Source organism: Acanthisitta chloris, unplaced genomic scaffold (genome assembly GCF_000695815.1).
Source record: "Acanthisitta chloris isolate BGI_N310 unplaced genomic scaffold, ASM69581v1 scaffold10815, whole genome shotgun sequence".
Lineage (NCBI taxonomy): Eukaryota > Metazoa > Chordata > Aves > Passeriformes > Acanthisittidae > Acanthisitta > Acanthisitta chloris.
The window spans coordinates 73941-98952 of record NW_008673180.1 but is presented as its reverse complement, the minus strand read 5'-3'; the positions used below and the strand labels follow the sequence as shown (position 1 = coordinate 98952).

Below are 25012 nucleotides of genomic sequence, written 5' to 3'. Positions count from 1 at the left end.
GAAGTATCTACCTTCTGGTCTGAAGACAAATAAGTCTGATTTAATGGCTTTGTTCATAAAAAAATAAAATCATCATAGAAGAAGCCAATGTGTATCAGATCCGAGTCCTTCCTTGTGCAGTAAACCCATGATTACTGTACTCAGACAAACATCCTCTAGAGCAAAAGTGACACCAGTTATAGCACCAAACCTTTACCATGCCAAATGATATTCTACTTTTAGCTTTGCATATAGAATTCATATATTCTATTCAATTTATGATTACATAAATGTATGAATTTATAATTGCAAACTTCATCTTGGATTAGAACTCCATTTTGAAGCAGGGAACTTGTACTGTGGAAGCTGAACAAGAGATTTCTGTCCTAAAAATGTACCCGGCTCTGGCAGAACCACCGAATTTTGATGACTGACAAGTGTTCCCAGAGAAGAAAACAGCCCAAGAGAATGGAAATGCAGAAAAGTCACTAAATACTATGACCTTTAAATGTGAAAAACAATTTCACTGACGAAGTCAGAAAAATCAGCTGAAAGAGGGATAATACCAGAGGTTTCTTCCCTCAGAGATGCTGATCAAAACTCCAGGTCTCTCAGAATTTGTGAGTCAAGCACTAAGATGACTATTTTAGATGTGCATTTCCACTCTCAAATCCATAAGTCTCCTGTACTGTTAAGAGCAAAGCATGTATGTTCAGGACCTCCTTTGGAAAGCTTGTATTCCTCACTGGAACTGCCATATGGTCCCCATGTGGTTAAATCATAACTCAAAATAAAAATATGTATCCAGTCTGCAGAAACTTGAGATTACAGCACTGTCTTTAGGTCCAAGAACAGTTGACTGTACATCCCCCATGCATGGAAGGCACTGGACAAAAACCTGCTTCACAAAGGGACTTAGTGCACTCTAACTTGAGCCCAGATACTGGACTCTTCTCAATGTGGAAGCCAAATAGTAGGGTTTTGATTAGCAGTTTGGGGACTAATGTGGCTACGCTAACTTCTAAAATAACAACAACAATAAAAACAACAGATATAATGCAACGTGCAAGTGAGAGGAGACAGCCGTCCGGGATGAAAAACATGTTTGTGGCGAGTCAAAGCAATCTGTCTTCACATGCACATAGCCTCCCATTCAGGCAGCTATTGCAGTCTTCAAACAACAAGTCTCCACAGGGAAAAGCAGAGTTCAGAAAACAAGCCTATGTGTATGTTAAAGAACATGGATTTGCGAAACCTAAACCAGCACTTAAGAATGTTATAGTCATTTGGTAATGTTCTGTCAAGAGCACAGTTCAGAATGATTTCTCAGCCTCTCAAGAATTCAAAGTTCATGTTCAGTATACAAATGTTCATGGGAGGATTCAGAGAGAAATAGTTGTATACTTTCTATAACTCCTTCTGGAGAGAAAGTCATCTTTATCTGGGAAGGGGCAAGGAAGGGTGGTTCAGAAGGAACCATCTTCACAGTTGTCTGTCTCAGGGTGTTCTGTAGGGTCAAGCGTGATGGTCATATCATGTGGTGGTAGAGAAAATACTAAGGATATTGTCCTCTATGAAGTCCTGTGCATTTCCTCACTTGGTTGTGTCTTAAACTCCCACTGTGACTTTCTGTGAAAGTAAAGGTGTGTTAAAAATAAAGTTGTTATAATTTAATCATTGATATCAAGATGGAGAGGGATCTTTGAAAACTCTGGTTGCAGTTCAGCTTTGGAACATGTGACTGAATATTTGGTTGGATTTCCTCACATTTAACTTTACATATCTTCAGTAATAATATTTAATTGTAGGCAAACTAGCTTGCCTGATTCCTCTATATAGCTGTTGGTGAGAAATTCAAAGGTCACTTAATTTTGCTGATTTTAAATGAGGATACGGTAAATCACACCATAATAGTGCCTGTTTTTCCTTTCTGACTACAAATCCCTAGATGATTTTCAGATGTAGTATAGACACTACAGATTTTTAAAATTAGTCAGTTACACTTTTAAAACTAGTCAAGATCCAACTTTGCTACTTTGTCACTTGACAATTGACTTCTCAGATAGATCATCTTTACACTGACAGAACTCTTTTAATAGCACAGGAGTTCACCAATTAAAATGGAGATAAACAAGCGAAGCCTTCTGTATAGATCGTTGGCATAGTTGTATTTCTGGAGAACAGATGACTGAAATAGAACCTGGTTCCACCTTTCAACATACGCAATGATTTGCATACAGCACTTTGAAGAAAACGTTTGAGTATGGTACTTGATCTTTGGAGACATATATGTGTCATTAGCAAGGAAAGACTCTCAAGCAAAAGGAGTATCTACAATGTCTCCTCTTCTGAAGTACTGACAAGTCACACAAAGAATTATTTTAGAACTGTTCTTCACAGTTTTTTTTTTATTTCTGCCAGACACACTGCAGAAGGACTATAGCCTTTAACCTGGAACAAATTATTTGTCTCCCTTTTTTGGCTGAAAGTCGAAAAAAACACCAACACCATTAGCACAGAATTAACAACACTGGACAGTAACATCAATAATAACAAAGTGTGAAATAGCAGAAAGACACTACATAAGTGCCATTTTGATGTGACAGCAAAATGAAGCAAATGGTAAGTCAGGTCATTCCACCGTTTAAGACTGCAGATGGATAGGATGCAGTGGCACAACTGGTGCAAATTCAGCTTCAACAAGGGAACTCTTTGGGCTTGTGCCTATCAGGAGTAGAATCTACATGCATAACTGTGCTCAAAGAAGACTTTAACAGCCACTTGTGAAATTAAGAAAACATCACAAGTCATGGCTCAATCCCTCAAGTAAGGCAGAGTGTATTTGACATAGTTGCATCCTCAATTGCAGCTGTGCTGGAAATATGAGAAGTCAGCAAGAATTTTGGTGTGAGAACTGCACATATGGTCATCTTAGGCACATGGATACACACTGTAAAGCTGGAAACTGGAAGACAGTATGAAATGTCCTGATCAAACAAATGAATCCGATAACTGGGTGGTGGAATGATGCCAGACCATATGCAAGATGTTGATAGCTTCTCTGCACTACACTTAATTCACGAGTTCTCTATATCCCAGTGCATATAGAAGCTTAAAATGAACTGACAGATCTGGGACTATCTGGATCTACAAACTACTTCCAATCTAATAAGCTGAATACATTAGAACTGTGGCAACAATAGAATGGTCCAGTCATTGCAGTGAACAGCTTCTGCCTTTTTAGATGCATAAAAATCTCTGCCTATTTCAGCTGTATCTTGAATTTATTCTTAACAGTTAAATCTTTCTAACTTCTTAACAAAACCAGGAAATAATTTCTCATAATTCAAAGCTTGCATGTCAAATTCTCAAAGTTTTTTTTTTCCACTTTTCTGTGAAGATCAGAAATATATTTGCAATTGTAACTAGGATTAAATCCCCAAATGCTTTTTTTAAATCTGAGCCATCGTGACACTCATTTACTCAAAGTGTAATAAAAAGTATGCTTTCTTGAGTAAGCTCTACTTACAGGAAATGGATACTAAAATACTAGTATGTCAAAACAGCCTTATTTGCATAAATTTTTATGTATAAGTCACTGTACTTTCTGAGAAGGTAATATTTTAGTTTGATTCTCCCATCTTTGGTATTTCTTACAGAGTATTTAAATTAACCTTCCACTTGGTAATATTCAAATGCTACCATGAAGTGAATAAAAGTAAAATTTTTACACAGTTGGATATGCAGCAGAGTGTGATGGAAATATTCATTGCCATTACAGAAAAAAAGGAATATAACATTGGTTAAATGCTGAGAAAATCTGAACAATTTCAAATTGATCATCAGCTAACAATTTCTTGATTAAACATTAATCACTTTAACTGATTTCAATTCTCAAAAACATATAATTTAAAATACACATGCCAATTCCATCCCATAATCCATATATAAGTTGCATTTTACCTGTGAAATTTCCTATTTAGTACACATCTGTTCAGTGTATACCATTGCAAATGAAAAGATAAGTCTTTCAAGAATATATATGAAAAATAGTAAGACATTCTGAATAACATAGCTCACAGAAAAGAATGAATGTACCCAGCTGTTAAGTCCTTCCTCTTCCTAAATTCAGTACTATCTGGAATTCAACTTTTATTAAAGCTTGACAGCAACAAAATAGATTAAGAAAAAAAAAAGAGAAATACTGCTTAGGAGCATGTTTTTCCTTGTAAAAAAATGAGGCAGAAACTTCTCTACACTCATTTAGCAATGTAAATGTCACTTTGTTTCTCCAAGCTTAAAACTGAGAATGGCTCCGGGGCTTACTTGTGATGCAGAAATGTCCCTGTAATCTACTTAGAAAACATGCAGAACATTAATAGAAACTAGGATCTTGGAACATAAACGTAGCATAAGAAAAATGATAATTACTCTGTGGCTTAACATTTAAAAAGAGAGCTAAGCATTGTACATCAGCATTTTTTTATATAAAACAAGTTGCAGCACATAGATGAGCAGGAAGTCGTTCACTTTAGAAACACAAATAATTTTGACATTATCGTGTACAATCTTTTCAAACAGAGAGACAGGGAAGAGGCAGAGATAGAGATTGTTTGAAGGCACCTGTTACCAATCACTTCTTTTCATTTGTGTCTTCCCAACCCCTGCAGATACCCCTTCCTTCCCCTCTTCTCCAACAAAGCAGTTTTCTCCTTTTATCCACTAAGCTTCCATCCCTGATTAAACACGTACTGCCCTCCCCCTTTTGACTCCAAAGCTTTTTATGAGCGTCTGAACTTCTCTCTACCTCTGTTTTTGCAGATGGCAGCTGTTGCTACTCTCCAGGTTCCTAAATCCAACACACTGGGTTTCTGTCCTAAGTTACTCCTAGTCAATTTGCTTCGACATAACTTAATTACAGCTGAGGATAGTATTAGCCATACTTTAAAGTATGACTAATAATAAAAAGCTGAAAACTCATCTAGGATCCTCAAGGTCATTGCTGAGATAGAATTAACTCTGGGTACAGAGAATTTAGCAGTGAAGGGCAGTCCCCAAGGGCAGTAAGAAATTAAAAAGATGAACATGAGAATACAGGAGTAACTGGTCAAAGTAAGGAAAAGCAGAGATACTTCAGGAGACCTTGCTTCTCCTCAAAAGAGGGAGAAAGAATAAAAACATCTGTCTTTTCTTTCACTTTTGTGGGCCAGATAATGGGATAACTATTGAGAAGTACCAGGGTTTTGTGCAGGATACCGACATGAGATGAACATATGCGAGCACAGGGTCTACTAGACTCTCAGACACTGCAAATATTAACATTTTGAAACAGTGTCATGGAAATCTGGTAATTCACATGGCCATGTTTAAAGTCTAACATTCATAAAGATTTCTATAAATCCTTGGGCACCTTACCCTGAAAGTTTACAGAAGCTCTGACAAACTCTCAGAGCCATTAACAAACTATGCATATCCTAACAGGACTAATTATCAGCTGTTCCTCCTGCTTGATCACGTGGACTCTCCAATCTTACAGACACTTGGAAAATGCATTTGGCAACCACTTATCAAATGTAAAATATCCATCCTACAGATCAAATAAAAAAATCGTTAGATTTAATTTTTAAGAGACTTGCAGCACTTTGGAAAGTGGCCTTTTTCAGGAGACACGGATTAAAAAGAGAATGTAAATTCTCAGAATGATACAAAGTGAAAATATAATTTGTTTGTGAAACTACTTCCAAATTGCAATCAGTTCCTATACAAGAAGATGACTTAGAGAAAAGAGTTAATTTGTGTCTAATTAGGAAAAATAAACACTAAGGAGATTTTCTTTTCAGACTTTTGAACTGAAACATGTAAAGAACAAAGAATGGCTGTGATTAAGAGACTACATTAGGACATGAACTCTTAACCTCTACCACAAACCGAGGAGATTTGGGTAAAGCACCATTTCTTTTATTTAGATTGTTGCTTCTGCAACACAGGCATAGTGATAGTTTTCTGCTTTAAGTTGTGAGTATACTATTTGTGAGATAGGTGTTCAGTTACTGCGGTTAAGGACAGAAAACTATTTAGTTACTAAACAGGATTATTTTGACATATCATTAAGAAACTGTGAAAACATGGAAAGGGGGAAGAGTTACATGGCTGTAAAGGAAAAACATTAGGTTGACTCATAAATGGTGAGTTACACATCTGATGTGGAAAGCTTCTGACCTGCTAGTTGGAAAATAAGTTCAACATAACAGCCACTTAGGCAATTAGCATTTTAATATTAACCTGGTAGGCTACTTTCAGCAAGAACAGCTCATTATGTGTTTTTGTATATTTTTATATGCTTTAAATAGAATAGGATCTCTTGGTGGCTAGCCAAAATAAATTTTAACCTGATCTACCAATTCAAGTACACATATTTAGACAGATTTAACACTCAATTCGAGTGACACAACAATTTACTGACATGAGCTAACTGGATTTAACTAAACAAATAGCAATCAAACCCCACATGTCTGTAGCCATTTAACAGATTGATATCCAATAGGTTTATTTAAAGTGCTACATGTTTTCTACTTTGTCCCCCAGCAGATAGCCAGACCCTGATTTCTGGTTGCTAACTTCACCTGAAGAGCTCTGGTGCAGTAACACACGAATGTGTCAATAAGGCAGGTGACTAGTTCAGTAAGTTTACATTCTATCACTTGTATGCACAGCTGCTAATATACCATGAGTGCACAGATGTGTAAAGGAGATAAAATATCAGCAGGTTGTCTTAGCTTTTTAACTAGTGTATAATATTAATGTGTTGATAACTAATCATGTCTGCATGAACAATTGCATTATAGGAAAATAATGACTATTGTAAACAGCCCTAATTTGTAACATCTATGTGATAAATTTTACCCTTTTATTTCTTACTACAATAGTTTCACAATATTAGTTTTACTTTTATTGATTAAAATATACCATATTGCCAGACTGCACCACATACTGGTGATTTCAAGCAGTTTTAAAAACCCCATAGGTAGTGTGAATTAAATCCCTTATGTTCATACAAACTGAACTGATCTTAGTACTTGGAGGAATACTTATCTAAAGTCTTCTATTAGTGTCTTGTACAACACTGTCTCATTTTTTGTTTTCATGTCTCCTAGAATATTTTTATTTAAAACATAAAAAGAATGTCTTCATTTGTTCTGCTTTTTTTTTTTCCTCCCCAAAAAACCCCCAATGGTTTATGAACTTTAAAGAATATAAACCCCAGCCTGTTAATTTTCAAGATTTTAGAAGCCAGTTTCTGCACTCTGGACTCTGAATTGGACAAGCTAAAATAAATAGATTTAATTGTGCACATTATTAGTTTTCTTTACTATGATACATCTACATCTTAAATATCTGAAGAAACAGTACAACACTATGCATCAAAGCATAGCAAATTTATAACCTCTTAAATGTAACCTCAGAAAATTATTGCTAACACTTCTTGCCAAACATCTGAGTGCTGACAGACTGCCCTTCCAAGTTTTCATCTGAAGTTTGAAAGCCAATGGATAAAGTCTAGAATTGCACTTCTGATGTTACAAAATACTAACAACTGCGTCAAGCATGAAAGGCAATGGAATTGCCAAGATCACAGAGTTCATGGTAAATATTTCTTTGAGTCATAGACTGACTGTTGGAAAGAAAAAAAAACCCCAAACCCAACAAACTAGATAAAAGGAATCATGGATCAAGAGCTTGAGCTAAAAAACATTTAGTGGATTCATCCCACTTTAGCACTTAACACAGAACTGCACTTCAGTGCCTTTAAGCTATAGATTCCCATTATAGGCAAAAAGGAATGAAGTTTGGATGCAGATAAAGGATGGCACAGAAGTGGTATGCTACACTCTACAGTTTTGGACACAAGATGCACTCTTTATCACATGTAAGTAATACTGATATATACCTATTTTCACTTGCTTTTCTCCTTGCTGGACCCTTTCCAAAGGTGATTCAAACTGCTAACTTTTTCACTTTTGTGGTTCTTGTTCTTTTGGCCAGGTTAAGTTTCTGTTAAGTGATTTGAATAGTCCTAGTGAGGCATTAGAAATGTGTTGGAGCTGGTGCAAGAGGAGGAGGGAGAAGGAAAATCAGGAGCAAAGAGGTAAGGCAGTGTTAGAGCTATTCGGTCAGCTCAGGCATGATCTGTAATTTCATCTTGATTTATGCTTTGAAGGAACATCATCCTTACTTGTGCTTCTCTGACTAGACAAAGACACTAGGACAAGGGCCCAAGTCTGGGGTTAAGTACTGGAGTATGTGGGAAGAACCAAGACTACAAATTGGGGTAGTTTTTGTTGTGGTTTGGTTATCTAAGAGGGTCAATAGTGTAAAGTTCAAGTGATTAAAGAAAGAATCTAGACTACAAATAATAATGCAAAAAATTTAATCTGGATTTGAAATATCCTTTTTTAAAAATACCCTCACACTGTTTACTAGAAGGTTATTAATGGGAGATCCCATTGTTCCTCCAAACAATGTTTTATGCTCTTCTGAGGGATCTGGAAAAAACAAATAATATATTGACAAAACAAATGAAGTATCTTATTCTGAAATCAGTTGAAAAATTTGGCTGTACTGTCTTGCATTGAGGGACTTACAAACGGCATCAGAATACTGTGTACCCCAGTTCCTTCTGATAGCTCCAAGAGGGCAGCAGTACTGGGAAAGCTTTACAATCTCAGTGTGATCCTGGATGCTGATCATTCGCAATAATGCCACTGACCTCCCTCTCAAATAGGGAAGTTTGCATTTATCCATATGAAGAAGATAAGAAATTCTATTCTACCAGCTAATTCTCTGTGATCTAAATGAAAAGCTAGATTAAAATGTTTTCCACATCCATTGACTAAGTCATTCAGAAAGAAATGGAAGTAGCAGGCCAAGAAACAATTCAGAACAGGCCAAGAATGTAAGTTAAGAAAAAAAGCTTCCATTTTTCCCATTCTTCATGGATGGACACAAACATTTAAGATTTTGTAAAGTCAAATGACTAGTTTTCATTTGATTTCCCACAGCAAATTATGATAATCATCATCAAATTAGATGTCTACATAATTTGAAATAATGAACTGTTTTATTACATTGATATCTAGTGTCATTTTTCCTGCAATAAAAGAGCTCATGTTGGAAACCTATCTAAATTCTTCCAAGACTGAAAGTTTAACTTTTTTCTTCCAAAATTAAAATCTGTGAAAAGGGAAGATTAATCGTGAATGTAAGTTCTTTACTTAAAACGTGCATACAATGTTATAATTGCCTCCAAAACAAGCATTACCAATCCAGCTGATATCACAAAGAGATAAAAATGAAAAAACCCCAACCCTTCAAACTCTAACATTCCATTAAAAAGAGTTAATACAGTCAGAGACCACACAGGCTGGAAGACCTTAAGTCAAAACTGTACTCTTACAGAAACATGTTGCTGGAAGACACTGCTTTGGCATTTTGCTTGTACTTTTAACATACCTAAACTTCACTTTATGTTAACTATGAATATCTTGGGTTTATCTATTCAAGAATTCTAATGTTTTTACTTGCAGACATGAGGGCAACAAGGTAATTCCTAACAAGACATGACAGTTTAGTATGTGCAAAGACTAAACGAGGCTGATAGTAATCATATTACATGAGAGTACGTACAAAACACATAAACCCACAATTCATATTTTTTTTCAAATTGCATAGATCTGTATTTACAGGCTGCATGCTGCTTTTATTTAAGAACACATACCTTGTTTAATGCAGTTAACTCTTTACTAACCAAGATGAGAAAATTTGTAGAGTTTTTTCTGTTAGCAAGGATAATTACTGGAAAATTATGATGTTATTGCATATTTAACTTTTTTATTAAGATGGCAAAAAACCACAGTTGAAGACCAATTCACTGTAAACCAAGTTGTCCTATCCTGTACAAAGATTTCAATTGCCTCTTAGAAAAATTTAGAAACTGTAAAACTACTGGAAGAAGTTTGCATTAAAAGTAAAAAATACAAAAGTTAAACTTAAATAAACACGCAAAAAGCTACTTGCTATTTTCACACATTTTCCTGAAAAAGATTTTGTGCATTGCACTGGCATTTCGTAATTTTCTTCCCTCAAACATGCAACTTCTAACATTTCTTTTTCAGTGTTTATATCCTTTTCTGCATAGGTGTCTCAAAAAACCATTATCAATGTAAGGCAGAACCATTATGACTAATATGGCCTATATTTTAAGAGATGTAAAAAGAAAGTTGACAAAACAGTAATAATTTTGGAAGTATTTGCTCAATTTCTTAACATGCAGGGTATGAGGAACATCAAAGATGAAGTCTGTTTCATACTCAAGTATATGCTTTCTTTTTTTAATCAAGCCTCCTTCCCCAGACTTCCTTGATCGTTTGCCAGAGTTTGAAAATTTTAAGTGGTGAAATGACACACAGAAGCAAAATGCTGCGTATCAGGAATAGTTTATGGGGTACTTGTGGGGGCTGATGTTGTTTGGATGTAAGGAATGTTGCACAGCTTTGAGGTAGAAATTTTATAGTTTTCTTAGAAAACATTGCTAAATTTTACCTTTCTTTATCATTTTTTTACTGTTTTTAATTAGCTGAAATGCATGTTCATTGATAAGACACTAGTAAAACCAGGCACCCGAGGCATAACTACTGTGAGAGCACAACTACTTGGCAGCACCTCTCCTTGGGAGAGAAGGGGTGGAACAGGAAATTTTCAAAGAAATTAATTTGAAATTAGCTTGCCAAGGGCCTATCATATTTGAAATTCAAAAAATGCACTCTATGTTTATACAATTAAATCATGTTTTGTCAGAGTATTTTTCATATCATTAATATAGTGATATGCTAAAGCATAAATATAATGATAAAGCTTATAAATTATCTAGAAATGCTAGATCATAGAATCATAGAATGGTTTGAGTTGAAAGAGACTTTAAAGATCATCTAGTTCCAAGCCCTCTGCCATGGGCAGGGACACCTTTCACTAGAACAGGTTGCTCAAAGCCCCATCCAACCTGGCCTTGACACTTCCTTCCAGGGATGGGGCATACACAATTTCTCTGGGCAACTTGTTTCACTGCCTCACCATCCTCATAGTAAAGAATTTCTTCCTACTATCCTATGTACACTTACTCTCTTTCAGCTTAAAAGCCATTCCCCCTTGTCCTGTCACTACATACCCTTGTCAAACGTCCCTCTCCTTCTTTCTTGCAGGCTCCCTTTGCGTACTTGAAGGCCACAATTAGGTCACACTGAAGCCCTCACTTGTCCAGGCTGAACAATCCAAATTCTCTCAGTCTTTTCTCATAGGAGAGGTGCTCCATCTCACTAATCATCTTGGTGGCCTCCTCTGAACTCTCTCCAACAGGTGAATGTCTTTCCTGCGTTGGGGACCCCAGAGCTGGATGCATTATTCAGGTGGGGTCTCACAAGAATGGAGGGGCAGAATCACCTCCCTCGAACTGCTGGCCACACTGCTTTTGATGCAGCCCAGGATACTGCTGGCTTTCTGGGCTGTGAGCATACATTATTGGCTTGTGTCCAGCCTTTCATCCACCAGCGCCTCCAAGTTCTTCTCGGCAGGGCTGCTCTCAACCTCTTCATTCTCCAGCCCGTATGGATACTGGGGGTTGCCCCAACCCAGGTGCAGTGCCTTGCACTTGGGTCTTACTAAACCTCATGAGGTTACCATGAGCCCAGTTCTCAAGCTTGCCCAGGTCCCTCTGGATGGCATCCCGTCCTTCAGCTGTATCGACTGCACCACTCAGCTTGGTGTCACCAGCAAACTTGCTAAGAGTACACTTTGTCTATGTCATTAATGAAGATATTAAATTGCATCATTCCCAATACAGACCCCTGAGGGACACCACTTGTCACTGACTGATGCTCATTGGGACTCTGAGCCATTGACCTCTGGATGTGGCCATCTAACCAATTCCTCATTCACCTAAGAGTCCACCCACTGAATCCATCTCTTGCCAATTTTGAGAGAAGGGTGTTGTGTGGGACTGTGCCAAAGGCTTTACACAAGTCCAGATAAATGACATCTGTAGCCCTTCTCTTGCCCACTGGTGTAGTCACTCCACCACAGAAGGTCACTAGCTTGGTCAGGCAGGACTTGCCCTTGCTGAAGCCTGTCCTGAATTACCTCCCTGTTCTCCATGTGCCTTAGGATAGCTTCTAGGAGGATCTGTTCCATGATCTTCCCAGGCACAGATGTGAGGTCAACAGGTCAGTAGTTCCCAGGGTACTCCTTTCTACCATTTTTTAAGATGTGTATAATGTTTCCCTTTTTCCAGTCAGTTACATTAACAGAGACCAGTGGGTTTCATATAAACTAAAAGTCACAACCCCCCCCCCAAAAAAACCCCAAAAGAAAAAAGCCACCCCAAACTGAACATTTGCCTTTGTTTCAGTCTTGAATTTGAAATTTAAATATATATGATGTGGATACAAACATCAAAAATAAGAGCTGAGTAGAGAAAGATTACTTCTGATGCACCTACAGATGATCCCACCAGGATCAATGACACCTGCAGTTTGGGAAAGCATGTTCAATTACTCTCTTCTGGAATTAGACTATTTTAATCTCTCATGCATGCAACTTCACAAGCATTTCAATCAATTCAGAGAGTTAACAGTAAAAAACATTCTATGAGAAAATTGTATCAGGCAAACGTGCAGTGCAATTCAGCAAAGAAAGTAAATGATTTAAGATCTTGTTTTTATTTTTAAGGTGATTTTTTCACATTTGAGTTCTGCACTCAGGGAACAGAATTAGTACAGTCTTCACTTAAGTTGATGCTCACTTAGACTCAGCTGCCAGTGAAATTGTCTTGTTTTGGTTCTAACAAAAACTAGCTTTGTAAGTGGTCAGGAGAGACAAACTGGTTCAGACCAATTCATGACATGGGTTTTGGTTTACTGATCTCCGATGAGAATTTGGGGGAATACCATGAAAAGGAGAGGAGGGAGAACAGTGTTGGAGGTGGAGTGAGAGGACTTCACGAGGTGTAAGGATAGTCAGTTTTATATGAAAATAATGTATTAGAATGAGTGATAATACAATCTCTGACAGGATACTTTAGGGTTGCTGTAGATTCTTTGAAAGAATCTCCCCATCTTCTCTCTTCCCAATAAGAAAACTGAAAAGATAATGCCAGAGAACTATTGATATAATGACTCTATGATGACTGCTTTCTGAACAGGTAACTGGGTAGTTAGGTCCCATCACTGTGTATACATAACGTGTCATTTTTCCTCAAGTTCATAATTCTTGATTCATTAATGTTGTACTTTCTCTGCAAATCCTTGCCAAATCAACCACCAGCTCTGGGAGATAATTTAACTGCTATTCATGCTCAGCTTTTTTTCCCACATTTTCAGTATTCTGTACCTTCAGAAAACTTTCTATGGCACTATTCACCCTTTTTAAGGCTCCTTCAGTAAACTTTGTTTATTTCTATCCCATTTCAAAGATTTAATTTGCAGAAAGGTTTTCTCTCATACTACATGCCACATTAGTTTCTTAAAATTGCTTAGAGAAAAATCTGGACAAAAGCCTTTAGGATTCCCCATCTAGAGCATTTATGTCTAAATGGCACAATTTTGCATACTTTTAGATCTAAAAGTGTATTCCAGTAGCACCCTGACCCCTTAATCTAATGAAACTCAGGTAAGCACATAATAAAGTACCCTGACTCTTGTCTGAATGAAACCTGTGTAATGACTGTCCTGTTTCCTCTCCGTAGCCTCTGTTTTGGAGTTGAAAATAAAATCAAATGAGCATAGTGGAAATTAATTGCACAATGCTTTGGTCCAGGTTTTTGGTCTCGATGACTAGGGAGGAAGGAGGGATCCAGAGGCATACTGTGGCACATGTAGGCCTTGCAGATTATATATGTATCAACTTCATCATGTTTATCTAAATACTTGTTAAGTGCTTGAAAACCATAAACATTCTGTAAGGTATGTCTGTTGGATGCATAGGAAAAGAAAGATCAGAGAGAGACTAAATCATCAGAGAGAATTTAGCAACTGAGAGTACAACTGAGACCCTTCCCAGTACATGACAGACATGGTTATCTGTGTTTCTGAAAATGACACAGACAAAAATACCCCCAACAAATCACACCAAAGTAAACCAATTTTTCCCCCATGGTTTAATGCCCAGGAGGGGAAAAGTGCACTTATAGTAGCAATGCTAAAAGAGGAAGATTACCTCATGGTGATTTAGAAGTCTCTCCAAATCTGCTGCCATTTGATTCTTGACACGCAGCAAAGCTGTCTTTTCTTTATTTAAAAGACTGGTAGAAAGAGGATAGGAAATGCAGTAATAGCAACAGATAATCTCTTTTAATCTCATATTCTGGCTGAAACATGCATTTTCTAAAGCTAAACACTGGCAACAATAAAAATCTGCTTGAGTAATTGTATCAAATGATACTTCTCTATATTCAAGCACTGGAATTTTTATAAATGGGTCTGAATATACTGATACACACAAAACCTTATTTTAGTCAAACAGAAAAACTATTCAAAGTCTTCATGAAATATTTTTGTTTTGTTTTTTTCTCTGAAGGGCAATTCAAATTATCAGAATCTTCTATTATTATCTCTCAACTTCTTCTAGGCAAAATGAGCTTATTTTATAAGCAAAGTAAGGCTCTTTATATCTACACTTCTATATCAAAATGTGGATTTCTTTGCTGTATTCTTCACTAGTAGCAGCACACACTGTCTGAGCATCACCTCTTTTTATACTACTATACTTAGAATTTTGAAAATAGCAAATACAAGTAAGAGCAATATCTACCTCTCCCCCTTTTAGCTGTGTAGCTTCTGCAGAAATTTTAAATGTATTTTTGTCATTTTTTATTCCGGGATAATGTATGGGATCAAGTTTGTCCTATGAACTGAGCAAAAAGCTGCTTTAGCATGAAGGAATGCTTTTACAGCACAATGTCAAGTTTAACATTAATTGTTCTTTGCTTCATGGTTCTAGAATATGAAGATTTGAAATGTTTAGCACACACATTCTGATTCCAGGCAGCAGTTCTGTTATAATTAAAATATATTTTCACATTTAGCTCCAACCTCAGTTTCCAACAATAAACTTCAGACTAATGCATGCATAACACCAGTACATAATCTAGTTTGTTAAAACAGCCACACAGATTTTCTATGAAGATCAGTGTTACATATGCCATTATCATGATTTAACTAAGTAGGTTGTACAATAGAAACTGTAACATAAATTAACAATTAAAAAAAATGCAATTCTGCATATGAAGTGCAAATATATAATACTGAATACAGGTCAGGGGTTCAAAAGCAAATATATTAAAGTTTTATAAGTGGAATGGAGCAATTACGTATGTTGCAAACACAAATTATTTAATATTTCCAGTATTTGATCTAGAAATGATCAGCAAAATAAATCAATCATTAATTGGCAATGTATCATCTGCTTGTTTCAAATAAGCAACATCATCCTTTGCCCTAGAGATTTTCTGGCAGTTCCTTGCAAGCCCTGTATTGTAAATTATGACTGTCAATTCCTTCTAGGCATTCATTAATTCCCAGAAAAAAATGTATACTTTTGCCCAATCGCTAAGTTGCTTCAGTTATTTAAAAGGAAAGTAGTAACATTTATGAAAAACTGTAAAGATATTTTAATATTTTCAAGAGTTTTATTTTCTGTCACATTTCTGATCGTGATGAAATTGCTGTACTATTTGTTTTCCTGGGTTCATTCATGTGTTGTAACTTACCTAAACGTCAGTTCTTCTTGGAGTTCTGTATTTCCTAAGAACATAAACTAATCTTTCTAGAGGCTCATAAACTTATTAGAGAAGCAATAGTAAGTTTCTCTATGACTTAAGTAGTGTACTGAATAAGCATAAACATCAGTGTTTATGACTTAACCAGAAGTTCATGTTCAAAGTTCAATTTCACCTACAGAACAGAACCTATTCTACTATACTAGCTATACCTTCTGACACAATAAGACACAACTGACCCATGTGGAGAAGTTTTTCTTTGTTTATGGTCAAATACAGACCACAGACTGCTATATCATTCAGTAGCACTTGATGTGTTTGCTGTCACACATTAATTTTGAATTATCAAAGCCTGTGCAAACTCTAGATTTAGTAGTTTTGGTTTGGGAATAATTCATATACTTCTGAAAGAATACTGCAAAAGAGGTATATACACATTTAACAGTGTGAAAAAGCAGTTACCAAAGACAATGATAACTTATTCACACCAATACTGACTAAGTAAAGCAGAAATACCTTCAAAAGATACATTTTGGGAAGAAGACTGATCATTTCAGTCCCTGGTTTGAAAATGTTCTGAACCAGCGTCTTGGATATCAGCGGTCAAAGAGGTTCTAGCTTTAAACCACCTTGCACTTCCATCAAAGAGTAGTTTAACCTAATTGGGTTTTAATTAGCAGTGTAACAAATCACAGAGCAGCTTTACAATTTGTTTCAGCTGACTTAAGTAAAAACTGTTGCTGATAGATATCATTCCTTTACCACATACTGGTAACCTACTCTTTGTGTTGGTTCTAGAAAACTTGTGATCACAGGAGTAGGTCACTTTGCTGATCTGTATGGAAGCTGGAGACTTTTTAAAGGTGATTTTTCACATGGATCACCAGAACAACTTGATTTACCATGTACAGTGGAGACCCACAGCTGCAGGCAAGGATGAGAGTGCTCCATTTGGTGATGGAGTGCCTTAACTGTCTTACTGTCATTCTGAAATCACAATCTATGAGTCTAGATAAACCAGCTTCTCACACTGGAGCTCAAGGGTTATAACTTTCATCTGGAAAGACAGGATCTTCTTGACCAAGTATAGACTATGATGTGCTCCACAGTCCTGGTCACTGCTTCACCCTGAGTGTGGAGAAGGTGCCCTTTTTGTGAGATGTCATATAACCATGGCCCCAAAAGTCCAGGATGGAGAATTAACTGAAAAGCAGTACAGCTCCTGCTTTTTCCTTGTGCTTTTCCAGAACTACCCAAAATGTCTTTGAGAACATTCAGTTTTATTTCATCATGTTTTTAAAGCCTAGCCAGGTATGAATCCAGGTACCAGGAATGCAGGACTTACCACAAAATAAACTTGTGATATACATACACATTGCTCATAGCAACCACTGTCTTGTTTTGTTTTGCTTCACTTACAACCTAAAGCCAAGGTAGTTTGGATATCATAAGACATTTTTAGGTGACATGATTTTTCTGGAGAATGGATGCTAACATTTCCCACTTTCAGACTTATAATGCCTTTTCAGTTTCAGCAATTAAGCCATCTTAATGCTTAAGTTTAACTATAGTAGTTACTGTCCTGTTCAGAGGCTTCTATTATTAGATATTCTGGATAATATGCTTGTGCTGGACACACTAAATAAACATGGGTTTCTATATTACTGGGTTTTATTATTAGGTTTCTTTTTCAGTGAACTGTGTACTCCAAATGCTCTAAGAAATAAGGATCGTGCCTTTCTTTTCATTTCCCTTCGCAGCATGAAGTTGAACAGTCCAATCTTGAAATTTTTTTTTGCATTTAATGTTCCAATACAAATATTACCATCTAAAAAATCAAACACAAATAGTATATATGAAGGTTTTGTACCTAAAACTGAATACATAATATAGCCATATAGTGCAGCTACTCTTTTCTGCAAATTACAGATGAATAGCTCAGAGCACAGTTCATTATGAGTCCAAATCAAATTTTCTTTGTCATGTGAAAGGGAGGTGTGAAAAGTTGTGCAAATAAAAGTTCTTTAGAAGAGAGAATACATGAAAAATTTGTGATCTCTGTGCAGCTAAATAGCCACAGCTCAGATTTTTAAAGGGATTTAGGAGAGCTACAGGAGTGCTACAGCAGACTTAAAAACACATCCATGAAGTGTCCAAATGGAAAAGAAATTATTTTTTATTATTGTAAAAAAATGCAAAACAACCCCTCCCCCCAAAACAATCTTTTTAGAAGTTATACTACAGGTCAGAAAATGTCGAAAAAGAAGAACATATTTCTACATATTTTGCTTGGAGCATTTCTCAGGTAAACTACAGTAGTGCTGGAATAGATGATGCATATTTCACAGAATGGTAATGTTCTCATAAAAAGCTCATTGCCCATTCAGTGATGGGAAAAACTCATCTAACACTGTATGCTGAGCTTTATGTTTGGATGGCAATTAGAGAACCCAAAATGTTTAGGTAAGGAACATTTCAGTACAGAGCTTCTTAGTGAGCAAAACCCTTAAACAGCTTCTAGATTTGCCACACAGTTAAGGCTTTTGAGGACTGCTTTTGGATAAGTGAACTTCTTTTAAAACCAGCCATTGGAACTGAGGAATTTGAGTAACTGCATTTAAAATAAATACCCACTCTTTATGAATGAAGTCCTGTTTAATGTCTCCAGTTATTTATACACCTAGATGTTTTTAGCAGAAAATTACGTACTAAAACTACAATTACTTCACTACGCACATAAGAATGCAATTCAGAGACTTGTTTTCCCACAGCATGACATAGTTACAAGGTATTTCTTTTCTAAAGGAGTGCTAAATGTGATGTTTTCATTTCTGGCTGAAGAACTGTATGCTAGAGAGATTTCTTTATAGTAGCAAGGAGTCATCTTCACACATAGCACTGCTCTTACTAGCCGTCGCTGTTTACTTCTATTAACAAGAGTGCTATGTGGTCTAACGTAAATAAGAAGTTACTTAACAGAGTATTTTGAGATATGCAGACCACCTATAAATTCACCCTGCAGATGCCCTGTCACTCCAGACTAAAGATTTTGTATCTAAACCATATCTGCAGGTGCACGGCTCTGCATAAGCACATGAAGTGTTCTGCTTCCAGAGCCACCGCAGTTCTCTTCAAGGCCGAGTGCCAGCACAGCCTGTGGCCTGCCTGGGAGAATACTGAGGGGATGGGAATGAGAGTGGTAGTGAACATTATGTGTGGGCAACACCTGACAGAGCTTCAATTACCCCTAAACCTCTCCTTTTATCTTCAAGTGGTAGGTAATACACTTGTGCCTTCACACTTGAATCTAAGCAGTGATGTCTCACACCTTCAATAACCTGTCGACGGCTCCCTGAGTTGTTCGTGCAAATAACTAACAGCAGTGACAGCTGCTCAGTTAAGCATTTACCCCAACCACAACAGCTACTGCAGTTCTTAGTTAAGGTATAACTAAAGACCCACAGAGACGTGTGAAAGATCTCCAGAACTGACACACTTCTCAGCAAGCCACCAAAGTATTTCTAGCTCTGATGGAATACACTACTTTAAGACCTAATAACTAGTTTGATTATTCCTTTCCTTCCAAGGAGAAGGTGGATGGGGCTTTGAGCAACTTGGTCTAGTGGAAGATGGCTTTACCCATGGCAGTGGGGCTGAAACTAGATGACCTTTAAAGGTCCCTTCCAATCCAAACCATTCTGTGATTCAGTTTGACAGCTATTGACACAAGTAACCTTGAGCACTATTTGAACAGTCCTTCCAAGTGAGGAACACATTTTGCTATGGGAGGTCTGAAAGACAGCCGTAGCTCTAGAGGTATGACACTTAAGGATGAAGGTGTGTAAGCTGCTCTAGTTAAAGTGAACTTTGAAGACAATGTAGGAAAAAAACTTAGATTGATCTGCAGGACTTCTCAAAAAGATCTGCCTGAATCTGTCCCATTCTTTTTGCAATAATAACTGCTGTCAGAAATGACACTTTACTAGAACTATGAATGTGGAGAATCCTGAGCACACCTGTTGCCAGTTAAGGGACTACATAATAAGTGACTTTAGGCCATTTTGTGAAAAAATTGGTGAATATATGGCCCAAGAACATCCACAATGAGATTTCTGTCATAAATAGTCTTCCTCATAATTGCCTTCCTCTTGTGCTAATTTCAGCAAGACTATTTCATCACAGAACCAAACTCAGATCCAGTAGCAACCAAAAAACTTCTCAATAGATATGGAAATACAGAGTGCTACAGGTTACTGCAAAACATTTATCAGGCCGCAAAAAAGTACTGACTCATCATCCTGGGAAATGTGCTGAAACCTAATCACCCTAGGAGTATGTTCTAAAAAGATTATTGGCTGTCATTGTGTACAGAAGTCAATTATGGATTAAGACTATAAAAGTAAATTCACTTGCAAATTAGTCCTTGCTGATCCCTCCACACCCAAGTTAAGTGAGAGGTGATAGAGAACACTGGCACTGGTAACACAGATGTGACTGCTCTACTTCAAGAAATCCTGATTTACATAATGCAGAACCACCTTGATGAGCAGACAAGATAAAAACACAACGTGGAAAGAACACTCCTTCACCATAGATTCAGTACACTAAACAAGAAGGAAAGAAAAGCATGATCAAGCAAGGGGCAGCTGTGAGGATAAAACTGAGTATTCCATCTTGATTATCAGGGGGCAGGCATATCAACATTACATTCACTTGTCTAGAGTCTGGCACTCAAGTATGAGAATCAAAAAACTCACTAGTACTTTTAAAGCTCTGTCTGAAAACAAGAATTTGAACACTATTTTTCTCTTAGCTCGTACTTGTGAAATTGCTTTTCAGAAATAAAACTAATGCAGGTATTGTATTAAAATTTTTAAAAAATAATGTACTTTGTGTAACTGTAGCACAAATTAAACCTCAATTTAGGCTACTGCAGAATTTCAGTATTAACTATTAGTTATAGGTAATAGTTGAGAGAACAATTTCATTTTGAAATTGTTTTAAAATATTCAAATTTTCCATCAGCTCTGAGATACAGAGAAATCAGGCTTCATAAACCATGTTTAGTGTTTTCACTAGTACTTTTCTAATAGCACCAACATAATCTGAGAATTTAGGGCTCTCCTTGAAGAGCATTAATTCCCTGAACTCATCCTCTCAAAAATATTCCACACAGAAACCAACAAAATGCTGTTTAATAAACTAAGAGGGACAGGAATAGTGGGCTAAATCTTTTGATCCAGCAGAGCTTCACTTGGCATATATTTGGCAGGGATTATCATTAATTTACTTAAATCCCATTCTGATTCAGTTCTGGAATAGTTGGGAGTTAGACTGGTCTACAAAGTAATCTGAAATCACCTAAGGGATATTTTAATTTAGAACTGTCATCAGCAGATTCCAAAAGGTTATCCTCATGACAAAAGATTGCTTGAATGTAATGGTTCTCTGGTTAGAGCAACTAGCTAGAAGTCCCTTCCCTTCTGGTTAGAAATCCCTTCATCTACCTTTCCTCTCATTTATGGGAAAGCAAAGGACCAACATGATCAATTTTACACCAGATTATGATTTCCTCTATGTTAATTCAGGATCTTTGTTTTAAATGTGGAGTTATGAACAGCAACATTAGGGACTACTAATATGCACCAAAAGTCTTAAGACATCAGGCTGTTTCCAAAAATTTTACTGGCTTATGAAACTAGGCAAACCTGTGATAGGGGAATAATAGCTATTTTTAGTTTACAAGGAATATTGGAAATTATGGTAAAAAAACTTTTTACCAAAATATTTGATGTGCGAAGTTAAGTGCTACTTTATGCTACAAAACCATCAAGGACAAAAATGTTTTTTTGTCAGACCACACTTTCATTTACAGAAACACAGACTAGTGGTGAGCACACTCCAGCTGACCACAGCAGAGTACTGCTGGTATGTTTACTATGAAAGCTCACCCTGTGGGGCAGATCCATTTTCTTCCTCAACCTGAGGCACTTTAAGATGCAAAAAATTCCCTTCACAGTTAATGGTGAGTAACAGGCGTCTCTAGGAAATGACTCACTCCATCCACAATCTGAATTGCTTTTTTGAGATGTCACTTCCTCCCAGAACTACTAAGGAAAGTTGACCTAAATCCCTAATTTAGACACCTTAATTTGTAGGCTAAACTTCGGAAGGATATCTGGGCATGCAGATTATTTGCAGTGAGCCATATAAACTCAGGAGAATCAATGTTAATAATGCATTTAAGTTCTTACATATTTTAAAGCATGAAACCTACACTTTCAGAAATGACCTCACCTATTTACTCCCCTTCTTTCTCAACTTTTGAGAGACTTTTGGACAACTTAGCCACTATCCATAATTTCTGAAAAATCGTGGCAGTCAGATGAAGTCCCCAAGGACTGGAAAAAGGGAAATATAACCCTCATTAATAAAAAGGGGAAAACAGAAGACCTGGGGAACTATAGACTAGTCAGTCTCATGTCTGTGCCAGGCAAGGTCATGGAGCAGATTCTCCTGGAAACTACATTAAGGTATGTGGAAAAGAAAGAGATGATTGCTCACAGTCAACATGGCTTTACAAGGGGCAAATCATGCCTCATAAATCTGGTAACCTTCTATGACTTGGCTATAGCATTGGTGGATAGAAGCAGAGAAACTGACATCATCTACCTGGACTTATGCAAAGTTTGATGCCGTCCTACATGACATCCTTGTCTCTAAATTGGAGAGACATGGATTTGATGGAAGGACCACTTGTTATAAAAAGACCTGGCTGTATGGTCACAAGGAAAGAGTTGTGGTCAGCAGCTCACTGTCCACGTGGAGGTCAGTGAGGAGTGGTGTCCCTCAGGGGTCAGTGCTGGGGTCGATACTGTTCAACATCTTTGTTGGTGACATGGACAGTGGGATTGAGTGCACCCTCAGCAAGTTCACTGATGACAACAAACTGTGTGGTTTAGTTGCTGGAGGGAAGGGATGACATCCAGTGGGACCTTAACAGGCTTGAGAGGTGGTCTGACACCAACCTCACAAAGGTCAGCAAAGCAAAGTGCAAGGTCCTACCTCTGGGTAACAACAATCCCAGACACATCTATAGGCTGTGTGGAGAAGTGACTGAGAGCAGCCATGTAGAGAAGGACTTGGGGATGACAGGTGATGAAAAACTCAACATGAGCCACAGTGTGTGCTTGCAGTCCAGAAAGCCAATGGAGTCCTGGGCTGCATCTAAAGGAGTGTGGCCTGCTGGTTGAAGGAAGTGATTCTCCCCCTCTACTCTGCTCTTGTGAGACCCCACATGGAGTACTGTGTACAGTTCTGGTGTCCCCAACATAAGGACATGGCAAGGCCAGAGGAGGCCACGAAGCTGATGAGAGGACTGGAACACCTTCTCTATGAAGACAGGCTGAGAAAGCTAAGACTGTGTGGAAGACCTCATAGCAACATGCAACCTTCCAGTATCTGAAGGGCCTACAAGGAAGCCAGAGAGGGACTCTCTGTTAGGAACTGTAGTGACAGGATAAGGAGTAATGGGCACATATTGAAAGAGGGGAAATTTAGATCACATATTAGGAAGGAGTTCTTCAATGTGAGGTGGTGAGACACTGGAATAAGCTGCCCAGGGAGGTTGTGGCTGCCCCAACCCTGGCAATGTTCAAAGCCAGGTTGGATAAAGCCTTGAGCAACCTATTCTGGAGGGAGGTGTCCCTGCCCAGGGCAAGGAGGGTTGGGACTAGATGATCTATGATTCGGAAATTTAGATCACATATTAGGAAGGAGTTCTTCAATGTGAGGTGGTGAGACACTGGAATAAGCTGCCCAGGGAGGTTGTGGCTGCCCCAACCCTGGCAATGTTCAAAGCCAGGTTGGATAAAGCCTTGAGCAACCTATTCTGGAGGGAGGTGTCCCTGCCCAGGGCAAGGAGGGTTGGGACTAGATGATCTATGATTCTGTGATCTGTAAGGTCCATTCCAACCCCTTAACATCCTATGATACTATGTATGAAAGATGTGGACTAGATGATCTATGATTCTGTGATCTGTAAGGTCCATTCCAACCCCTTAACATCCTATGATACTATGTAAATAATGAAAGATGTTTTCATATTACTATAATCTAAAAATTTAATTTGCTAGTGACCAATTCTTTGACGATATTTTTCACAACTGGAAAGTAAGATACTGCATATATAGAGAACACTGTGATCTTTCATCTCCTGATAAAGTATAATTTTCTCTTTGAAGTGCTTCTTGTAATGTAACAAATCTAGGAAAATATTAAAAACACTTGATTCTGGAATTAAAAAAAAGATCTATTCTTACTGATCAGTGAAAGATATCTTGTCAAGAAATATGAATGATTGCTTCAGGTTATTTATGAATGTACTGATTTATATGCACATTTACTTGGATAATAAGCATTTTTACATATTCCTCAAGGTATAACTAATACAATCCCAAAATAACAAAATACTCTGAATATATACACGTAAGACAGTATGTAGGGGACCAGTGACAGGACCTGAGGGAACTGCATGGATCTATGTCAGAGGAGGGTTAGGTTGGATACTGGAAAAACTTTTTTTCCCCAGAGGTTGGTTGGGCACTGGAACAGCTCCCCAGGGCAGTGGTCATGGCCCCAAGCCTGACAGAGCTCAAGGAGCATTTGGACATTTGGGGCTGCCCAGTGCAGGGCCAGGAGTTGGACTTTGATGATCCTAGTGGGTCCCTTCCAACTCAGAATATTCTGTGATTCTGTGATAAAGTATTAGCTATGGTGAGCCCAAGTTTTTCTATTTTCATTGCTTCAGCAGATTTAGTTGGAAACCCCTGTATTTTTCATGCAATTGGTTCATAATACAATCACGTTAATGGCTCATAATAGTTACCATATGCATTTCCTACCAAGATACCATGCAAACACCTTGTATTTAAAATGCTAATTCTTCTGTGCAGCTGGGACATGGCTATCGATGTCCTTGAAAAACAAAGGGCAGATTATTTTATAACAGGTTACTTGGGAATCAGATGTTAAACATCATTTATGAAGCTGTGTGATGCTGGGAAGTTGCTCAGTGGTCACAGAGTTCTGACGGACAGATGTAACAGCAAATCAGAGAGTCTCCACTATAGAATATGTTAAAGTTATGCCTGAAATACCCTTTGCTGGTGGACTAGCCTATTATTTTTTCCCTGACTTTATTTCTTCATT

General features: G+C 37.5%; 1 protein-coding gene across 1 annotated transcript in view; it reads right to left on the bottom strand.

Moving 5' to 3' along the window:
* PIBF1 (progesterone immunomodulatory binding factor 1) overlaps positions 1-25012 on the bottom strand; it is a 106134-nt gene that overhangs the window by 7743 nt on the left and 73379 nt on the right. The window contains exon 15 of the mRNA XM_009074835.1: positions 14242-14326. Within this exon, the coding sequence (XP_009073083.1) occupies positions 14242-14326 (85 nt within the window). The remainder of the gene's footprint in view (positions 1-14241; positions 14327-25012) is intronic.